Source organism: Pseudochaenichthys georgianus, chromosome 5 (genome assembly GCF_902827115.2).
Source record: "Pseudochaenichthys georgianus chromosome 5, fPseGeo1.2, whole genome shotgun sequence".
Classification (NCBI taxonomy): Eukaryota; Metazoa; Chordata; class Actinopteri; order Perciformes; family Channichthyidae; genus Pseudochaenichthys; species Pseudochaenichthys georgianus.
In genome coordinates this window covers 10,737,118-10,756,550 of record NC_047507.1, presented here as the reverse complement: position 1 = coordinate 10,756,550, position 19,433 = coordinate 10,737,118, and the positions used below count along the sequence as shown (strand labels likewise).

Here is a 19,433-nt window from a genome sequence, read left to right as displayed (position 1 = left end):
TATTCTACCACTGGAAAGACACACCTCGTTCGAACTAGACATACGGTTTGTATATGTATGTCTAAATATACGTTTTCTTGTTATTTAAAACGCACACAGCTAGACAATTAATCGAATATTCGATCACAATGCAGACTGGCCTACCAAAGAGACCTTTGAAAGCTTCCATTGAATCTAAATCAGCAGTGGTCCGTTCAATTCGAGGAAATCTCTCCATTGAATAAATAACGTCAAACATAAAAAAAAGTGTTACATCAATATACATTTTATTTTTATTATTTACTCTTTTTAAAGATTTTATAGCTTGTTTTTTTCCAGATGTTTATCTTACAATATCCTCAGATTTAGTCATTTGTAAAAACATTCATGAGGCATGTATTAAAAAAACAGGGCATCACCAAGTAGACATAATCCACACACTTCCTCAGACATATACATAAAAATGTATGCAATTGTCCCTATGTATTTTCACATACACACATTTATATATAAAATGCATTTTAAAAGTGTTGGTTTTTTTGTTCAATTTGTGGTCATAGTTGGGGTTTCTCTTTTCAATATGTCATTATCATGAAAACTGGAGAAAAGTTCCATGTAGAAAAGGAAATTATGATCGCCTGTGTCAGTCTTTCACAGAAAGACCTGAGGAAAGCCAAAACGTAACTCAAGCCTACCCTCTAACAAAAAGAAAAGAGCAGAACCGCTCACTCCTTGATACAAAAAAAGAGGAAAAAGTAAAGTTGTACAACTGTAACATTAAAAGTATGTGCCTGCAGCATCTAACTCCAGTGTAGAGTCGAAACTGTTTCATTAGTTCTCCTTGCAACCTTCCTGATGGGTGGTTAAGAAGACCAGTGAGCTACTACAGATTTTCTCTCAAGTTCCTGTGGAGCAGTCCCAGAATCATGAGGGGGCTCCTCTAGCTATCAATCATATTTGATGATTCTTAACTTGTTCCTAAATTTAAACTTTGTATAAATTCTCTGGCGATGCCAGAACAGTTACAGACAGGGACATATCTGGAGAGCAATCTGGTCTAAAAGAAAAGCAACATAAGCAAAGAAAGAAAATATATCCTTCAAAAGAAGGAGATATAAGCACCCATGACCAACTGAGTAAAGGTGAAAAAGAAAGGGGAAAATAAATAAAAAATAAAGCAAATTAGAATATCAGCAGGGGAATGCCTTTCAAATCACACATGGTCACAAAATAAAATATGCGTTTGATGGGATTTTTTCATAGCAGAACATTGCATTGAGCAATCTTGATGTTTCTCCTTTACATCATCTTAGTGAGAACACATGAACACAGTCTTATTCTGATTGGCTTCATTTTTTAACTTCTCAATCTGAAGAAAAGAGAAGTTGTTTGTGATTGTTGCGGGACAGGACAGGCTGTTCCAGTTAATATTCTTTAAGAAACATCAAACTGCACTCTGGTTCAGTCTTGCAAAATGAGCTCGCTCTTCAGTCCTCCTTCACCTCGCCCTCTCTTTTATTGCCGTCCATTTCAGTGAGAGAAAGGAAAGGAACTCTTTCCAAAAAAAATTCCACAGGTATTTCACAAAGACACTGTTTTATCAGAGAGGAAGCAGCGGTTAACACTATCCTTAAATACAAAAGCAAACAAGACCATATCATTATCCCTGCGGGTTGGATGTTTTAAATGATGAGAACCTGTATTACTTTATTCCTAATGCTTCTCTTGCGAGCTCCTCTGGGGCAGAATCCGCAGTTAATTGTTTTTACATTTTCATAAAAAAACTAAAACAACAACTGAGTAGCTGAGGTGAAAGGAGCAAAGGAATAATTGGAGGAGAAAGGGAGAGTGGACACAAACTTTAACATACACAATAACGATATTCAAAGCCGTGATACTGTGGGGTGCAAGATCATGCTCCTGAGTCCACGTGAGAGCAAAACAGAGGTGAGCAAGAGGGATTCCAAAGACTGATGTCAACAGACTGGAAGAGGGAGGGGATGGCTGAGGATGTAGTGATGGAGCGATGGAGGACACAGAGGCTAGCTCCACAGGCCTGCGTAGTTCCCATGCAGACCCGAACAGAGCGGTCCACCAGCTACAAACAGCTTGGTGCCGGAGTCGTCGTAGCAGTGCGTGTACACCGCGTTGGGGAAGGAATGAATGTCCGAGAAGTAACTCCTCCACGTCTCATCGTGATTCTGAGAGTTGGCGACAAGAAAGGGAGGATATAGGTGAGGGACGAAGGAAGGAAGAGTTATGAAGATGCACAAATTGTTATATATTTTTTGTATATATGAATAGCTTATTAAAGACAAATGTGTTTACCAGCCAGCCTTTCCCTGTGGAGAGTTTGAGGATGCCATCTCCTGGGCACTTCCGGTACCCTCCGGCTGGATTCAAAGCGTTCTCCAGGAATCTCTGGGCTCGGATGTCGTAGAAGAGTAGGGAACCTTGGCCGGTGCCCACCGTCACAATGTGCTCGTAGAAACTCACTGAACGGATCCCTGCAAACACAGACAGACGTTTCAATGCAAAGAGGTTCAAAGAGTAAGAAGAACACCGGTTGTCATTGAAAGAAGACCTAGGATATATCTCACTCTTACAACTTAATGCATCATTAAAAAGTATGAATGCTTTTTAAATTGCTAAAACTGGAATAAAAGACAAGTTAAAAAGGAAAGTAAACAGCGGTACTTCCTTTGTACACATCTTCCAGAAGCAGTTAGAGGTCAGTTGCTCTCTAATTGTGCCAATAGTTGTAGGCATCACTTACCGCTTCCTCGCTCTCGGGAATTGACAGATTTGATGCTGTGTGTAGGCTGCCGTGGATCCAGGAAGGAAACATGGGCCTGAGAACCCACAGCGTACACAGACCACTCCTGTCCGTATGCCAGACACACATTCTCTTTGCAGTGAGGCAGCTTGGTGGACAGGATCTAGAGGGATCCACCAATGAAATGTTAAATATCTTTACTTTGATTTAGCTTGTTTCTGACCTCTCATAGCTTAATAGGTGAGCTACTATCTGTGTATGAAGTTGCTAGAAATGACACAGGCAAGCAGGGGAACTAACTGTGTACTAACCTGCCTAGCTGCCTGTGTAAATCTAAGAAAATCTAAAAATGTTAGAGGAATATGTAATATTTTGGTTGGCAACTGATCTCATATTTAAATTCCACTGGCACTAAACAAAAACAATATAACAGCAGGAAGCTGCAAGTGGTCTTCATTAGCTAAATGAATCACTGGAATTGAGTTTCTAGAGGAAATGCATCACATAATTATTAGTCCTTAGCGATGGCCCATTATCATCCTTCTTATAAAGTGTATCTAATCTAATCTCCTTTTACAGTGGAAAAAACGATCTGCTCTGATAATCATCTAGCTGCACTGAGTTTAGGATGAAGCGACAGCACCCTTTGCAAAAAGGCTAACATGCAGATAGTGGAAGAGAGGGAGAATGCAGCGTGAAATACACGGCCAATGGGACGCGCATACTCGCCAGTCTGGTGACACAGACGGCATTATTAATAGTCAAACAATGTATTTTTAATTTACCTTGCACAAGTTGTACTCTGCTTTCCAGAGATGGAAGTAACCATCCAAAGACACAGCACCCAGTTCCTGAAAATGGTCAAAAAACAAATGGGAAGACAGAAGTGAATAACTGAAACCAATGAGTGCAGAGGCGGAGCCCACATTTCACCTGTCGGCTTGACTTCTCTGGTAACCCACTTTCAAAGAAATGCATCAAAACACCCACTCCTGTATCACATTTCAATCCTCTGCCGGCTTCACAGCTTTAAATATGGGCAACCACAAATCTCCAATTTGTCGCTAGGTCAGTGACAAGTTACAATTGTCACACATGACTTAAATGTATCACAACTGTATAACAGTTCACCACACAATCTGTTTAGCCAGATTTTGATTTAGTGGAGGTAAGCAGGACGTGTTTCAACTTCAAACAAAGTCCAAACCCATTCTTGTAACCCCATCTCAACAGCTAATTGATTTTGAACATGCATTATTTGTGTTAAATGATATAAAGCTTCGAGGCTCAAAGTATCTATTTCTCATATCTTGTGTTTCCTAAAAACTGGAACTGAATATATTAATCATTGTTAGAAATATTTCACTGACACCAAATGTGATTTCTAAACATTTTCCTTCAGGGGGAACCCTACCTTATGGTTGTTGTTGAAGGCCAGAGCGCGGACTTTACAGTTGTATGGGTTGGTGTACTCCTTGGGGATGTCCTTGAGGGCCCGATGGGAGATGTGGGCGTACGAAGGGACTGCCTCCTCATTCTGACTGCGCTCAGCCTGACTCATTACTTCCTCTGTCACCTCCCAAAGGCCCATGGAGCCATCTCGGGACCCTGGGAATTAACACAAAATGATATTGTGATTACCACCTAAAGGGTTTATACTAACAGAATACAATAGTGACAAATAAACTGGATTGTCCTTAGGGTGTGTAAAGGGCAGCAAGTTGCGCAGGCCTGTAATGTGCACTGGGCAATGCTTACACAGCAGTATTCATTCATACAGGCCAACTCGTATAGACAACTCACCAGAAACTGCCATGTTGTCACTGATCCACGCGATGGAGAAGATCCAATCATTGTGACCATCCTGAAAAAACAGATGGCTACTTTGTTAAAGCAAACGTTTAATACAACATTTTGTGATTTTGGTGAAATTGGCTAATGCTAAATGGTGACTGAGAAATATTAACAAAGTAGATTTCATTGTAACATTTGTACTGCTCTCTGGTTGATGGTTCAAAGAATCAATCACTCGTTTTTTGTAATCGTATCTAGAAAAATGTTGTTCAAATGGATTTCTTCTGGCCATTATTACTGCAATATCTTTCTAGTATCAGTATATACTTTTTTAAAACCACAATCTCTAAACAAGCAATACATTTAATAGTGACGTGTTTTGGGGGGATGCAGATAAAATGTGACATGGAGGAAGTCCATGAACAGCATATGTAGGGGTGGGAGGCTAATTATTTTCTTTCTTTTATTTTGGAGGGGCTTGGAAGTTTTATTGTAATGATTTAATTAAAATGTAAATTTAACTTGTACAGTTTTGCTTATGATGTGTAAACATTTCTGTTTCAATGCGCAACCCTACAAGAGCCCCTCTGCTGATGCGGTTGAACACCAGGGTAGGTATCTAAACTGACTAAAGATATGACGGAGTAATCAACATTCCCTCCTATAGGAGCACCTAAACTGTGTGGCTGGAGCACAGATAGTTCAACACGGTTTGAAAGAATCTAAACTAAGTGAATTAGAACTGAGAGAGAGAGAGAGAGAGGATCAGCACCTTTAAGCCGTAACAGGATGACAGTAAATTCAAATCAGATCCAAACCACTTACATCCCCAACGCACACAGGGTCCAGCGTGGGCAGCTGGTAGATGGCCAGGCTGTTGGGGTTGTCTCCCCCGGTGGCCAGAAGTGTTTTGGAAGGGTTCAGTTCGATGGCGTGGATCCCACAGCCCTGCTGGTCCAGCCGGGCACGAGAGCCCCCTGTTGGGTGGTATTGCCGTCCCACCACTGCGCCCACAACCCCAGAGCCTCCACTACTACACTCCCTGTCCTTTAGCATGGGAATGCGCGTTATCTGCCCCGTCAGGACGTCCGCAACGAAAAGCTGCAGTTAAAAGAAGGAAAGACGTCTGGTTAGAATAATAGATTCAGGAGTTCATAAAGAAAACAACCTGAGCCAGGTATAAGTGTCTATGTGTCCATTATTCAAGGAAAACATTTAAGAGAAAGAATCATGATATAATAACAATGTTATTAGTTTTTAGAAAATAAATGCTGATACTAAATGATAGAATGTTAAACCTGGTTATTTCCTGGAAACCAAGGCAACATGATTAGCAATAACCAAGGACCGAATTTTGAAGTCTCCAAATTGGAAACATTTATCTGCATCAGGAAATTCTATTATGTTTAATTTAACAACTCAATATTATTAATTTGGAGGCGCACTGGAGCTTTATATCACTGCACAAGGAAACACTGCTGACTTTTATGACAGATTACTGAATCAAAACAATAAAGCAATTTGAAAGATTTAGAGCCAAATCGGCCTTCAATAATTGTACACCGACAGTAACATTTAGACACAACTCGGGTATGGTTCTTCTATCGGTTTCAATCACCACAGAAATGCCCTTCTCTGTAATCAAATCATTTGAGCGCTTTTAACCTTACTGATGACCAATTAAGTTCTCTCATTAATATCAAATGTTTGAAATATATGGGTAATAATTAAATACAAGTTAGTCACAAAATGACATCTCACCGTGTTGCACTTGGTCCCACAGACCACCTGCCTGTGGTTGAGCCACTGCGACGCGAACACCTTGTTGAGTCTCCCCAGGGAGAACTCCCTCTCCTTCAGGATGCCGGGGAGCCTGCCGGCTGCAAAGCCCCGGAGGCTCCGCTGGAGCCGCACCTCATGCTGCTGCTGAGGTCTGAACTCCCGCCCCCGCAGGGCACACACCACCGAGCGCCGGTTGCACCACCACTGCTGGGCATGACGCGATGAACAAGATACACGACTCCGCTTGTTTGGTGCTTGACACCAGCCCAGCTAAGGAAAGAGGGGGGGAAAGGTTCATTTGGCCTTGTGTAAAGTCCAACATGCTCTCAGGCTATCAATAATGATGTTTTAATTACAACTTTGAAAGAGTTAGCCTATGTTTAAGTTAAATAATAAAACCAGTCTTAGAATAATTAAATGTAATTGCTAAATATATTTGTTGTCTTTGTTAATCCCCGTTTCATTGTCACAAGCTGTCTGTACTGAGCCATGCCCATCCCCCAGAGGACTGTCAACACATATATATTCCTCACTGCTACAGGTTTAAGATCCGTAGTGGATCATGGCAGGATAACAACAGAAACGCAGTCAGTGACATTTGACCAGGAAGGGTCAATGCAGGCGTTGCAACTAACGTGCTGAATATTATCTTACTCAGGTTGGCCAACATTATTGGTTGTCTGTCACACAGGCGCAGACAGCACCTGTTGTTGGTCAGTTGACCTCATAAGACCTACTGACCCCATTATCTCTGGCCAGGAATATAACAAAATATATTTCACACACACCAGCAAAAAGTATATAGCAGGATCACCTCAGGTACAATAGTCACACTGACCATCCACTCAAATTGTCTGGTTTCTAAGTCTGTTATGGAAATGTTCAAAACGGCCCTGTGCATTTAAAGTTATTCACAGCACACGATGGCCTAAATATTAATTCCCATTATAATGTGTGGAACATTCCTGGGCAGGAGGAAAACAACACAAGAAGTCATTTTATTCCCTGGATGTAAAATGAATTGGTGGTGCTTTTACTCAATATGTTTATATTGGTTATTTTTTATTTTATTATGTCTATCCTTTATTCCATCTTTTAAATATTGTAATGTCTGAACACACTGCTGCTCCTGTAACAAGAATTTCCCAATTTGGGATCAATAAAGTATCTATCTATATTTTATAGTACAACATACAATTCATACACACAAAAAGGTGGAAATCGCACCTTAAAGTGACAGTTGTATCAATGATTTACTATACATCAAAATTAGGTGATGGTGTTGTTGACACAGGTGATGGTGTTGTTGACACACTGCCCTAAAAAGGATCAGTTAGGCTTGAAAAGGGGGATTAACTTGTATTTGTTTAGATGTCAACAACTGGGCTCAGGATTTATTGTATGTATAGGGAAGATTATTATGCTGGTGATGAATGTTGTCTTTCAATTCATTCTATCCGGCTGTTTGGGACAATCTGATCTACGGTTGGTTGTATGTAAGTCAGCAATGAAAGCTAACTGTTAGCAAACGTTTCCGATATCGTAAACAGTAGCTTAATAGCTAAAGCTATGCATAATAATTGATTACTAGATCAATACGGCTTCAGTGACGATGTATGCTTTTTTTTGCGTGGTGACTACAAAATGACATAGGATTACTCCAACAAAACAAGTAACTGTTAATGTTATTCACTAGAAAAGTGTTATTTAAGCGTGATTATAAATAAATAATAGCAATAAAATGAGGTAGCTAGCCCTTTAGCTAACGCTGATAACAGACTGCCGTTGGATAACACCATGCAAACATTAGCCACGTTCAAACAGAAATGCATTGTATTATTGTTTAAACAAGACCAATATGTTGGTTTGGTGAATGGTTTGTCCCTATATTCAAATCAAATTGAGCAGTTACTGCGTTAAAAATGTCAGCAATGGGCTACGACATGGCTTATATGAGCTAAACCTGGCTAGCCCATTGCTAGTTAGCATGCTAACATAACTGACAAGCGTTAGCTAGCTAATCTGGATCTGCACCGGTTTCCGCCTACCTGTTGTTGGTCTTTGGGCTCTCCTGCCTTCCTTTTCCTGCTAACTGTTTTTCTCGCCATAATCTGATACACACAGCTCCCTCACCCACATGGAGGGTAAAAGCGACGCTGGACACTGGATCATATAATGGCGATATGCTGTTTCGTTTCTTGGCCCTCGCTGGCAGCGTCCGACGACGAGCAAGGGCGATCACATACGGGAGGTTGGTGAGCCGCAGGTTGAGATCGCCGCTGTCTTACTATCAATAGCTTGCCTCCTAGACTCACAATTAAAACTAAACTCCGGCTGTATTCTATTATCAGTTAAGATAACGTCGCTAGCTTCTGCCAGAGGGTCCACACTCTCCTTTTTTACTGGCAAGTCGCGTCAGCAACGGCGAAAGCATTGAGCAGCGCGCAGCCGCACTCAAATTAAACATCAACAAAAACAAGGTCGTACGTAAAAGCAAGCGTCATGCGTGCTCGTTCACGCCAACTGCGTGACCTCATTGATCACATGATTAGGTTTTCTCAGGTCTATGGGGTTTTCAATAAATGGCTTTCCCTGCAATCTGAAAGGGCACATTATTTTTGTTTCAGTGAAACAAATAGTACATTTAGACAATTTAACCTAGGCCTCTATTATTAAACAAATGTTATATGAAAACATGTGTGTTTAATAACAGTAAGCTTTTACTTTTTTTTATTCAATATTAGGTAATATATAAATGCAATGAAATCTTGAGCTATCACGTTAGTGCTATTGTATATAGCTGTCGGGTTAAAACAACAATGAAAATTAATGTATTTGGGCTGTGTTTTGTGACAAATTCTATGGTTCCCACAATACAATTGTTGTTGTGAACTTGAGCACTAATATAAGCCAGCCCACCAGTATCAGTTTAAAGCAAATCAATCTTAATAAAATTACTTATTACCGTTACCGGATTTTTTAAGTTTGTTACTTTGTAATCTTCCGTTTTTTTAACCATGGTGAGCTCCGGAAGACCAAATATGGCCTCTATTCTAAAACATAATTGACTTGTTTTCTGCTGACACACAGCTAGATGTTTCTAGTTGCCACGGACAACAACTGGAGAGACCTGCATTGTTGATGTAAACTGAAAAGAGAGAAAAAAGATAATACTTTTCCACCAGCTTCATGACAACACCTCTCAAATGTTTGGTCATGAAAGTGGTGGTCATACATGTAACATGACGTAACCAAATTCAAATTAAGCTCAAAAAGCAACAACAGCAACGATCAACAGTCTCACCACTGGAAATATGTGCACATTTAATCGTGAGGAGTTTCCAAATCATCCAAGAGGAAATTGAACATTTCGAAAATAACATTTCAGGAACTTGAGAAATAACACTCAACTCGGCCACCTCTTATTTTACCATTATGATATTTCAATGCCCATTCGATTTTTTAGCATTCCATGTTCAATTATGCTGTAGCTTAGAGGAGGATTGGATATATAAACCCTTGAACACGAGGCCCCAGTTGCTTTTCATCACTAGGACATCGTAACAGAAACGGGAGGAGGCGTTTCTGGAGGAGGCCCAGAACCTGCTATACTGCATTCACTCCAACCTTTGTGGCTGTCAGAGGGCAAGTGGACATAAACTTGCTTTATGTAATATTAAGGAAATCACGCTTTAGTTATGCAAGGCGACAATAATACCACTTGTGTGTTTGTCTGTAAAGTGAGTGAACCTTTATATTTATCACAGTAAATGAAGGAAGAAAGAAATCGATCAAGTCAACCACGTATCCAGAAAAGGCAGCGGGCTTAATTAATGATACTAGGTCCAACGTGACACATTGCCTTGTAATGTTGTTTGCCTGCTCCCTCTATTGTCCTATTGGAAAATGGATCGAAGGACATATTAATGATAATGTGTATCCCTTAAGCACTGAGATATTTGTATTTTTTTTCTCTCGATATTCTCACAACGATTCATTTCCTGAAAGCACGTGCTAACACATTTGATTTGAATGGTACATTAAGTGGAGAATGATTGTGTCTGTATTGGGGGAAAACGGCACTATATTTAGAATTGTCAAACCAGGGGTTGTTCTAAAATTATTTGGTGGTTAATACAATTTGTTTTTCAATTGTTAAACTTAAGACAAAGTAGTGGAACCACCCAAAGGTTAAGCCCTTAATCTGTCACCACGCCTCCAACCATCCCCATCAGGACAACAGAGCTCCTTATTATGGAAACGTCTCCCATTTCTGCCTTTGGTGCAACAGAGCACACACGCTTTTTACTTATCATGGAACTCAGACACATACTATAAAAATAAAAGGATCCTTCTTTTAAACAATTACACCCAATTAACATGAGGAATTTTCCATTTAAGACTGTGGTGATGGCAACACACCTAAAATCAACATAAACAATCCTATCATATTACACATGAGAAAAAAGAAAGCGGATGTGTCAACAAACCATGTACGATTAGATTTTGTGGCAAATGAATAGATGATGGGAGTCCGAAATCAAACCTTTTCTAGTAAGATCCACATTTCCAGCAAGGCTTGTAGACCATTCCTCATCCCCGAAAAATGACTTGAGGCTAAAAGCTCCAGTCAACAGTCACTCAATAAGAAATGTCTATTGCACTGTGATGTGGTTGCAAAAACAACGCTCGCTCACATTTTGTTTCTATTTTAAACCACTCACTCCTTTCCAGTCTGAGAACAGAAGTCGATGACGGTTAAAAGTGAGTTAACATATCTTACATAGCAAACTCTTTAATTGTAAATGAAAGTATCAGGGAACTATATCAATAAGTCGATAATTATGAAACACGTGTGCCTGTGCAGTATGTGACACATCAGTGCCAGTGGATTATGGGATATTTCTTATTACACAGGAACGTTCCCAATTTCTCCTCACCCTCTAACAGGCCATTCCAGTGCAGGTCAAAGAGCGAACTGGGGTAGAAGTTATAATGACGTAAACATCTAATATGCAGTTCCCAAAACAGAAATCAAAGACATGAAAAAAAGGGCCCAAATGAACAGAAAAACAGACATGAATGCATGAAAGAGTAGAACAGAACAAGGGCACCAGAGCAGAGAGGGCACTTTTTGAGAGTCAGTTGTCTGCCTGGCGACTGGGCTTTTTTTTTTACTTTTTCTTTTTTACTTTAAATGCAAGTCCAGTTAAAGAAAGCTACCTCAAGCCCCCCCAAACCACCGCCCCCATATAATAGGTCTGCACAGAGCAGTGGAAGAAGGCAGCTTAGTTGATTGGGAGTTCCAAGTGTATAAACGGGCTTGTAATGTGCTCAGAGTCTGTCACCAGGTCCCCTTTCGGTCCTTTGCCTGCACACTTCCAAGTTGAAGCAAATCGGAACAGCAATAGACAGACTGCAGCCCAATTCTTCCAGTTTCTCCTTTAGAGCTCAGTCATTCCTCCCATTCTTCAATACCCTCACAGCACAAAATCCTGGAACCTAACGCCAATGACTTCTTAGAAAATGAACACCACCGTTGAAGTATTGTTTGACCCCCCCCCCCCCTCCACTCTAGGCACAGTCTTTAAGAAGTGCTGAGACACGATACGTTTTAGCATAGAGAGAAACACAACTGTCTCCCAGCTGTCCCTTCCACAGCCAAGGCAAAGGGCAGGGCATGGTGTGATGGGGCGGCAGAAGGGAAAGGGCTGTGTTGGGCAGTAGCGGGGGAGGCAAGGCCCTTGTCTGGGCTTTGGTTGGCTGTTAGCTTGGCTCAGCTAGCTGCAGCCCGAGCCATCAGGTCCTCTAGAGCCTTGTCCTGGTCATTGTTGTGAACCAGCAGCACCTCTTTGATGGCATCGCGCTGAAATCCCATCTCGCCAAATCTCGACATAAGCTCAAGGAACTGCAAGGCCTGGGAAGGATGAAAAAATGCAATAATACTATGATAGATTATATAATGTAATCTATAGACATGATCTACTTCCTGAAACAATGTACTGTAGAGGTATTGCTTGTATTTTAAAGACTACACATTTTTGAAACTATTCAACTTAAAACCCCAATGAAGGTTTCTAAGGAACAGATTGCACAAACCTTTTCCTCCGAGCATTGGTACATCTCTAAACATTCCTCCACTGCACTTGAATCGAAGCCCCGCTCACACAGACGCCCATGGACAAACATGTAATCCAGTACCTTAGACAAACAATAAATAGATGTTCGTTATTTATCTGCTTTGATAAGCACGCTGTATGAGGCTTGAATTACACGTTACTACAAAAGGTTTTATTTTGAGAAAATAAATCATTTAAATTAAGTAATAGTAATGTTCGGTATGGTTTATCTATTGTTGTCTTTATAGTGTTTGTGCTCTGCATCTTATAATATCTTATTGTGATGCCTTCATTTAAAACCAGTCTGATACACGTACTCCATAGAACCTGTGATGAAACAACTTTATTTAAATGTAAAGGATATTTTTACAGATGTTCTGCACTGATGCTTCATTGAACATAATTGCACAATCACACAAGCAATACACATATTGAACAGTGAATATGCTAGGAATCCAGATTGCTGCGCCATGGGGCGGGATGAGGTCGCACCTGCTCCACGTTCTGCCCTTGTCTCTGCATGGCCCGTAAGACGGCCTCATACGAGTAGCCCATGCCCACGAGTGTTTCCACACACTGCCGCTCGCTGGGGGTCATGCTGAGCAGGGCCCCGCCGCACGGCAGGCCAGCACTTCCTGACCCTGGGTGGACCTGGAGTAAAAACATGAATGAAGGCCAATAAGGTTCCTGATGTTCCTTATTTACCACCACTGGTTAATCTACACTATGGCTGCGCAATGGATTGAATGTTAGGAGCACTAAGTGCCACATTGTTTGCCATGTCCTCACCATTCATATCTTTACAACCAATTTTTATCTAGCCGCTTCATTTTCTTCCAAAAGTGTGGCCGATTGAGGCATTCAACTTAAAAAGGCAGAATTTTGATGTTTTTCTTCATATCGAAAAAAAAAAAATGTTTTTTGCCAAATCATGCAGCCCTAATTTGTACATCAGCAACAATGCAGCAGCACAAGTGTCGTTAGTTTGTCGCTAAAATCAAGGACGATTCGTAATAAATAACCATGATCTTAATATTGATAACAAATTATAATGTTGCTATAACTGTGTAGACCTAATCTACAGCTGTGTCTGTATCCCACAATACTAGTCCTCTATGCAGTGTGTTATCTAATGCTCACCGGTTTTGGTGCGCCACTCTTGGTGTGGCTGGTTGGCTCAGGGGCAACGATAACTTCGGTCTTGGGTACGGTGGTTGGGCTGCCGTTGGGTAGGTTCTGTCGGGGAGCAGGGGTGGGTGCAATGTGGGGGTGGTACCTCACTGGCTCTGGGTCACCAGAGTCAGAGAGCTTGGGGAAGGTGAGAGAGCGGATGTTACAAGGCCGATCGTCTGTGTCAAAACTCGATCTCCCAGGGTGCCCAACTCTGTCCATGTCCAGCAAGGGAACTAACCCATTGGGTTTGTGGGTGAAGCCGGGTTTGGATGTGATGCTGGTGTTGGTGCTCGGGGGAGGCGGGCTGTTTCCACGTGACCCTGTCTGGGATACCTCTGGTGGGGAAACAGAGGGAGGAGGTTGAGGCTGGCTCTGGAGGATGGTCCTGAGCTCCTCCCTATCGTCCAAAGTTTTGAGCTCCACCTTGTCAAATGGGTCCTCCTCCCGCTCAAAGTCAGCTAGGTTGAGTCTGTGAAGCTGAGGAATGCTAGGCTGGATTTTCCTGGGGCCAAGGCTCGAGGCAGGCATTGGGGTAAGGATGGCGTTGTGGCTGAATCCTGCAAAGACAGGGTTCAGTGCTGGTGGTAAAAGGTCCTGGTCCTCTGCAGCGGACCGCCGTTTCTTCCCTCCACCGCCATCCATTTCCTGCGCGGCACACTCCTTGCGCTCCGCCTCCTGCTTGGCTGCGTCCTCTGCTGCTCTGGCTTCTGCTGCTCTGGCCTCTGCAAGTTCAACCCCCCAGCGCACACTTCGCCTCTCCAGAGAGAAGTCGAACTGTTGAGACCACAGGAAGAAGAGGGAGATGGCACAGAGTTAGTATAAGAGCGACATGACAGTTTAACAGAAAAATATCTCAAAGAATATTTACAATATAATTATCAGTTTTATAAATGATAAAAAGTTATTTTACATTTTCAACAGTAATAGCAGTTCTCCCAATATTTGAACAAGTATGCTTAACACTGACAAACAACTGAATTCCATTCTAGTACTTGAAGCATGACAAACATTTGGACAAAAACATAACATTACCGCAGGACAGAGGGCAGAGGCCGACGAAGCCGGTTCAACATAACCTGGATATCTTTGAGTTACCTGGTTTACCTAATCCAAAACAAACGCGCTCTCACTAAGCGGTCCTACGATGCTGGTTATCAACTCGTTAACTCAAGCCAGCCGTGTCCTATCTAGTTAGGTGCGCGTTCACATGAAAGGGGTGGTATCTGGAGCCTTCGACCAATCACAAACATGGACAAGCGTACTGACAGCGCAGCGCGTCATACTTCCTGAATGAAAAGTCAACTATAATATTAGACAAATAGGAAGAAGTTAAACTTTAAACATCCATGACTTAAACACTTTATCCAGGATAAAAGCCACATAGCTGCACCTGCAAGGTGAATACAGCTGGTAAAAGAAAAAGTGTTTGAATGCGTACATTAACAGCTTTATGATATCACTGCCCCGTCTAAGACACGATCTGACTTTAATTACATTTGACTCAAGTGTTTCGTCAACTTAATGTGTTGCTTAAAATAATACTTCTGCATACAGTATGTGACACTGAGTGTTGCACGGCCAGATACGGCTCAGCTGACTCAGATAAGGAAATATATGATACATTATGATGTGATATGAATGATAATGGGAGACATCGACGTCTGCACTCGCAGTGCCGCGGACTGTAATGTACTCTGATCCGGTTACTTATGTTGTGGCAGATATTTAAGTAAGCTTTCTTAACGCTAATGTTATAATAGTCAGATTGCTCTGAAGATGGAGGTGATATTCTATTCATTTTCACGTTCACGCAGTCAGTTGATTTTTGCCGGCCGTCTTTCCTGCAACGGAAGTCTAAACTGTATTTCCTTTCTCCTGTAATATGACTTGATCGCTTTAAACTCCGCGCACTGAGCTCTGATTGGTCAGCAGGCGGTGCTTTCACTGACTTGATCTCTTAGCCTGCAACCTAACCTGCTCCGGACCAGGCTAGCCGTTCAGCATAAGTTACCATGGAGATCTAGCTCACTAAGAAGTGAACCAGCATCGTAGGACCGGAAACCCAGAGTTTTCCCTGAAGTTAGCTCGATAAGCGAAAATCCGGCTTCATCGTACAGGCCTCAGAGCCTATAAGGATTAGCGTCATAACATAAACAGAATAGCTACAGCGTAATTATTGGAAATGAAAAAAAAAGTCCCAGTCCCTGCCGGCATTGCAATACACAATATACTACATAAGAAATAAGGAAGTAAAATAATGCAATACAAAAAGAATGCAAGGGATACAATGGTGCAAATAACACAGGAAAAGGTAGAATATGTGCATTTACATAGAATAGGAAACAATATAATGTGAAATTAAATACTGTAGAGTAGTATAAAAATATGTGCATTTGTAGATGCCTCGAAGCATTTCACTGCAGCACAAAAATGAAGATATTTCCTGTGCCTGACTAACCTGTGAGTCCGACAGCATAGAGTTGCAGTCTGGGAGACAGAAACCGACAGGCAGGCCCACTTTGGCCGGACAGCGGAATTTGTCATTGATCTTGAAGGGAACTTCATCAAGGTAGCTGATGGGTCCTGTGTAAAACAGAAAGAAAGAAGTAAGTAAATATTAGAAAATTAGACAGTGGACCTATACTGTAGGTACCAGCAGATGTTAAAGCAAACATTTCAGTCACAACTTAAAACAGTCAAAGAGTGAAACAAGAAAGCATTTAAAATAGGTCCTCACCATTGTTGTATGCATCTGATCCAGACTTCCTCGCAGCCATTTAGAGACTGAAAACAGACACGAGAACACCAGGTGTAAAGTTAATGAACAGTGGGAGTTCCATTTTTGTAAATGTCAAAGAGTATTACATATTTACATACTGTAGCATGTCCGCGTATCTTAACAAAGCACACCATGCTTCAACAGTGTAAAAAAACACTTTGACTGAGCTGATAAATTGGTCCTACAGAACAGAAGTAATGACACTTTTGTACATGGTAGTGCAAATGTGGTCTGATATGATTCACGATCCCATTGGCTTTTTAAATTCAACTGCTTTGTATCTCAAGTCATTGTTATTTGGTCATGCTGAGCAACAATGGCTGACATTATGAACACAGAGAAGCCTCTGTTTTCATATCCGCTGAACACAGTACTCTGATGTGGCTCAGACTGATGTTCAGAAGAAAAAGTGATAGATTTTATCCTATTATACACAGCTGCACGGCCAAGGGCTGAATTGTTAGTAAAGAAATCACTAAAGTTTCAATTAGCTACATTTTAGATAAACACTGAAATGACTCACTGATATATGATCGCTTTAAAGCTTAACTCTACGCCTCTTTGCTTGCTCATTTGATTTAATCGAAAATATCTTATTATTCACACAAGGAGACCCACCCAGCACAAAATAGCATTTAGACAAATGAAATGAATGGATGGCTGGTGAAGAAGTTTGAACATCTAGCATGCCAAATAAAGACAGATCATTTTCTAAGATGACTGGGGCGAGATGACGCGTTGTTCTGTGTCTACTGGACATTTAGATGGGAAAGAGTCACTTATACATTAGCCATTACAAACTGATAGACACATAGTATAGAGCTAGATGTTCTTTTAAAAGTTATTTATTCTATAGTGTATTTGTAAAAGACTCACCAAAGAGAGACATTGAATGTCTAAGGACCCTTAAATATGGCTGTGGGATTTATTGTTTCACAGATAAAGATTGTTTTACTACCCAGCCTGTTCATAGCTGATATCCAGTCACAGCTACATAAGATGGATGAAATGAGTATCAGTTGGACAAAAGAAGGACTCTTCGTTTAAATCATTGCTTGGTGCTCAAAGGTCAAAGTTATTGGACAATATTTACTTGATGTTGAAATGTTAAGATGTTGGTGATCTTATCTGGCCCACTAATCTGCCTTTCTTGTTGCTACGGTTATTCCCCTAGATGCAAATAAAAAAATGACCTACTGTTTTGTCGTGCGCAGCATATATCAACAACAGCATTATGTTGTGCGGAAAATAATAATTGAACCCTTGAAAGGGTCTAAATACAATCAAAGTATTGGAAATAAAACCCTGTTATCGGCCTATCACTGCTGAAGATATTGATGCATTAAGAGCCTTTTTCTGAAACAATAAGTAGCAATACACAGCAGTCTGTTATAAAAAAACTGCCATCTACTGCTAAATAGTAACAGCATCTACAAACCAGTGGCAGAGCAGCACACATGTGAACAACTGGCTTTAATTCCTAACATGCAGGTGAATTGTACTACACTAACATGGGAGCCATCCACCGTTCATTAGCCCCAGTTTCGAGTTTAGTCATCATACTTGGCACTAGACTACATCTCACTAATCATGAATGACCATGCAAATAGGCCACACGTGATCAAGAGGTGTCTTGTGATAGTGGGGATTTCTATTATCAGATTTCTTAAAATGGTAATATGACTTAGTAGTTACCCTATTGTTAGTTTCTTATAGTACAGTAAGGAATAATATTATGTATCACCCCTCGACCACAAGTTTATGTTCTGCGTAGCTTTAACTACTTTAACTATTTACTGTACTCAAGTACAGTTACGTTATTATTAGTGTTTCACATATAAGCGACAACCAAAACAGAACAGGACAACTTGCCAACGTAGTTTTGTTGTGTTTGTTAGTTTGTTAAGGGTGTGAACTCTTTTTAACTTTAAAACAATAACGAAACCATCGCAGTTACGACTGTTCAGCAATCAGGCAAGTTTACGATAAAATTGTAATTGTCAAGACTCCCACTTGTCAAGTATTGCTAGCAGATGCATTGATGTACGTTAACATTTATATGTATTGCCTGGTGTTATATAGCCAAGTTATGATACTGTTAATTAGCAACAAGCTAAGCTAGCCTATTATTATCTTTGGTCACTCTCAGCTCACCAACAGCGAACACACAGTGACAGTTTAGCTAAGAAGTCAACATCGGGTGTGTCATTGTTTTGTATTGGTGTCATTGTTTTGTATTGGTGGAATATTAACAATCATTGACAACCACCATAAGCTGCTGGCTAGTGTTTTTGAGGAAAAGCTAGGCTCTATGCTAATACACGTAGCTTCGCCAGTGGCCTGTCTGTAGTGTTGTGTGTCTGGGTACGACAGACCGCTGTCTCTGCTGCTGACACCGCCCCTGAAACAAAACTCAGCTCACATATAAAGCACAGACTCCTCTCACCTGTATCTGCTCCGTCTTCTTTTTTTTAAAAATGCAGACGACGTCTTGTCGAGGTGGCACTCAAATGTAAACTATGCTCCGGGAGAGTTTTATTTTAACTGGAATCTCTTTCCTGCTTCAGCGTGGGACGCCATCTTGATTTGTCAAGCTCCCTTCCACTGGTTCCTGTCTGACGTCACTCGCCTACATGATGTCACAACCTATGGTGAGTGGTGTCAGCATACTGAGGTGTTTCTTTTTAAAGACAGGTAGCAAATTATTATTTTAATCAACACTTTGTTTTGAATAATGGTTTAAATGGTATTGTATTACAACAACTCGGACAACAGCAACCCGGTTTATATTTTGCTAAAGGCTGCTTATTCGTTTTGCACTACCCAACAACAATGTTATAAAATAAAAAGGTGCAGTAGGCCTACATAGGCGTCATTTGCTAGTCTGGGGACGCTGGGGGACATGTCCCCACCACTTTTTGAAATGGCCAATTGTGTCCTCACCACTCTTTAAAAGTTGAATTTATAAATGTTCTGAAAAATAGCGTGCACAAAGAAATGTAATGAACAAGAATGTTCTGGTTCAGTGTCA

At 41.0% G+C, this 19,433-nt stretch overlaps 2 protein-coding genes across 2 annotated transcripts; both read right to left on the bottom strand.

Moving 5' to 3' along the window:
- Nucleotides 1-249: 249 nt before the first annotated feature.
- Nucleotides 250-8,812, bottom strand: dcaf12 (DDB1 and CUL4 associated factor 12). The gene is made up of 9 exons (XM_034082825.2): nucleotides 8,380-8,812; nucleotides 6,311-6,601; nucleotides 5,375-5,650; nucleotides 4,559-4,619; nucleotides 4,170-4,363; nucleotides 3,541-3,606; nucleotides 2,756-2,918; nucleotides 2,308-2,486; nucleotides 250-2,180 (listed from the first exon to the last, which is right to left on the bottom strand). The coding sequence occupies exons 1-9, from the start codon at nucleotides 8,437-8,439 to the stop codon at nucleotides 2,022-2,024; spliced, it is 1,449 nt and encodes a 482-aa protein (XP_033938716.1). The 5' UTR covers nucleotides 8,440-8,812; the 3' UTR covers nucleotides 250-2,021.
- An 812-nt stretch (nucleotides 8,813-9,624) lies between these two features.
- On the bottom strand, nucleotides 9,625-19,047 carry ubap1 (ubiquitin associated protein 1). Its single transcript, XM_034082874.2, has 7 exons — nucleotides 18,849-19,047; nucleotides 16,361-16,407; nucleotides 16,082-16,206; nucleotides 13,591-14,397; nucleotides 12,943-13,101; nucleotides 12,431-12,532; nucleotides 9,625-12,248 (listed from the first exon to the last, which is right to left on the bottom strand). Exons 2-7 carry the CDS (start codon nucleotides 16,398-16,400, stop codon nucleotides 12,108-12,110), a joined length of 1,374 nt encoding a protein of 457 aa, XP_033938765.1. The 5' UTR covers nucleotides 16,401-16,407; nucleotides 18,849-19,047; the 3' UTR covers nucleotides 9,625-12,107.
- Nucleotides 19,048-19,433: the final 386 nt, after the last annotated feature.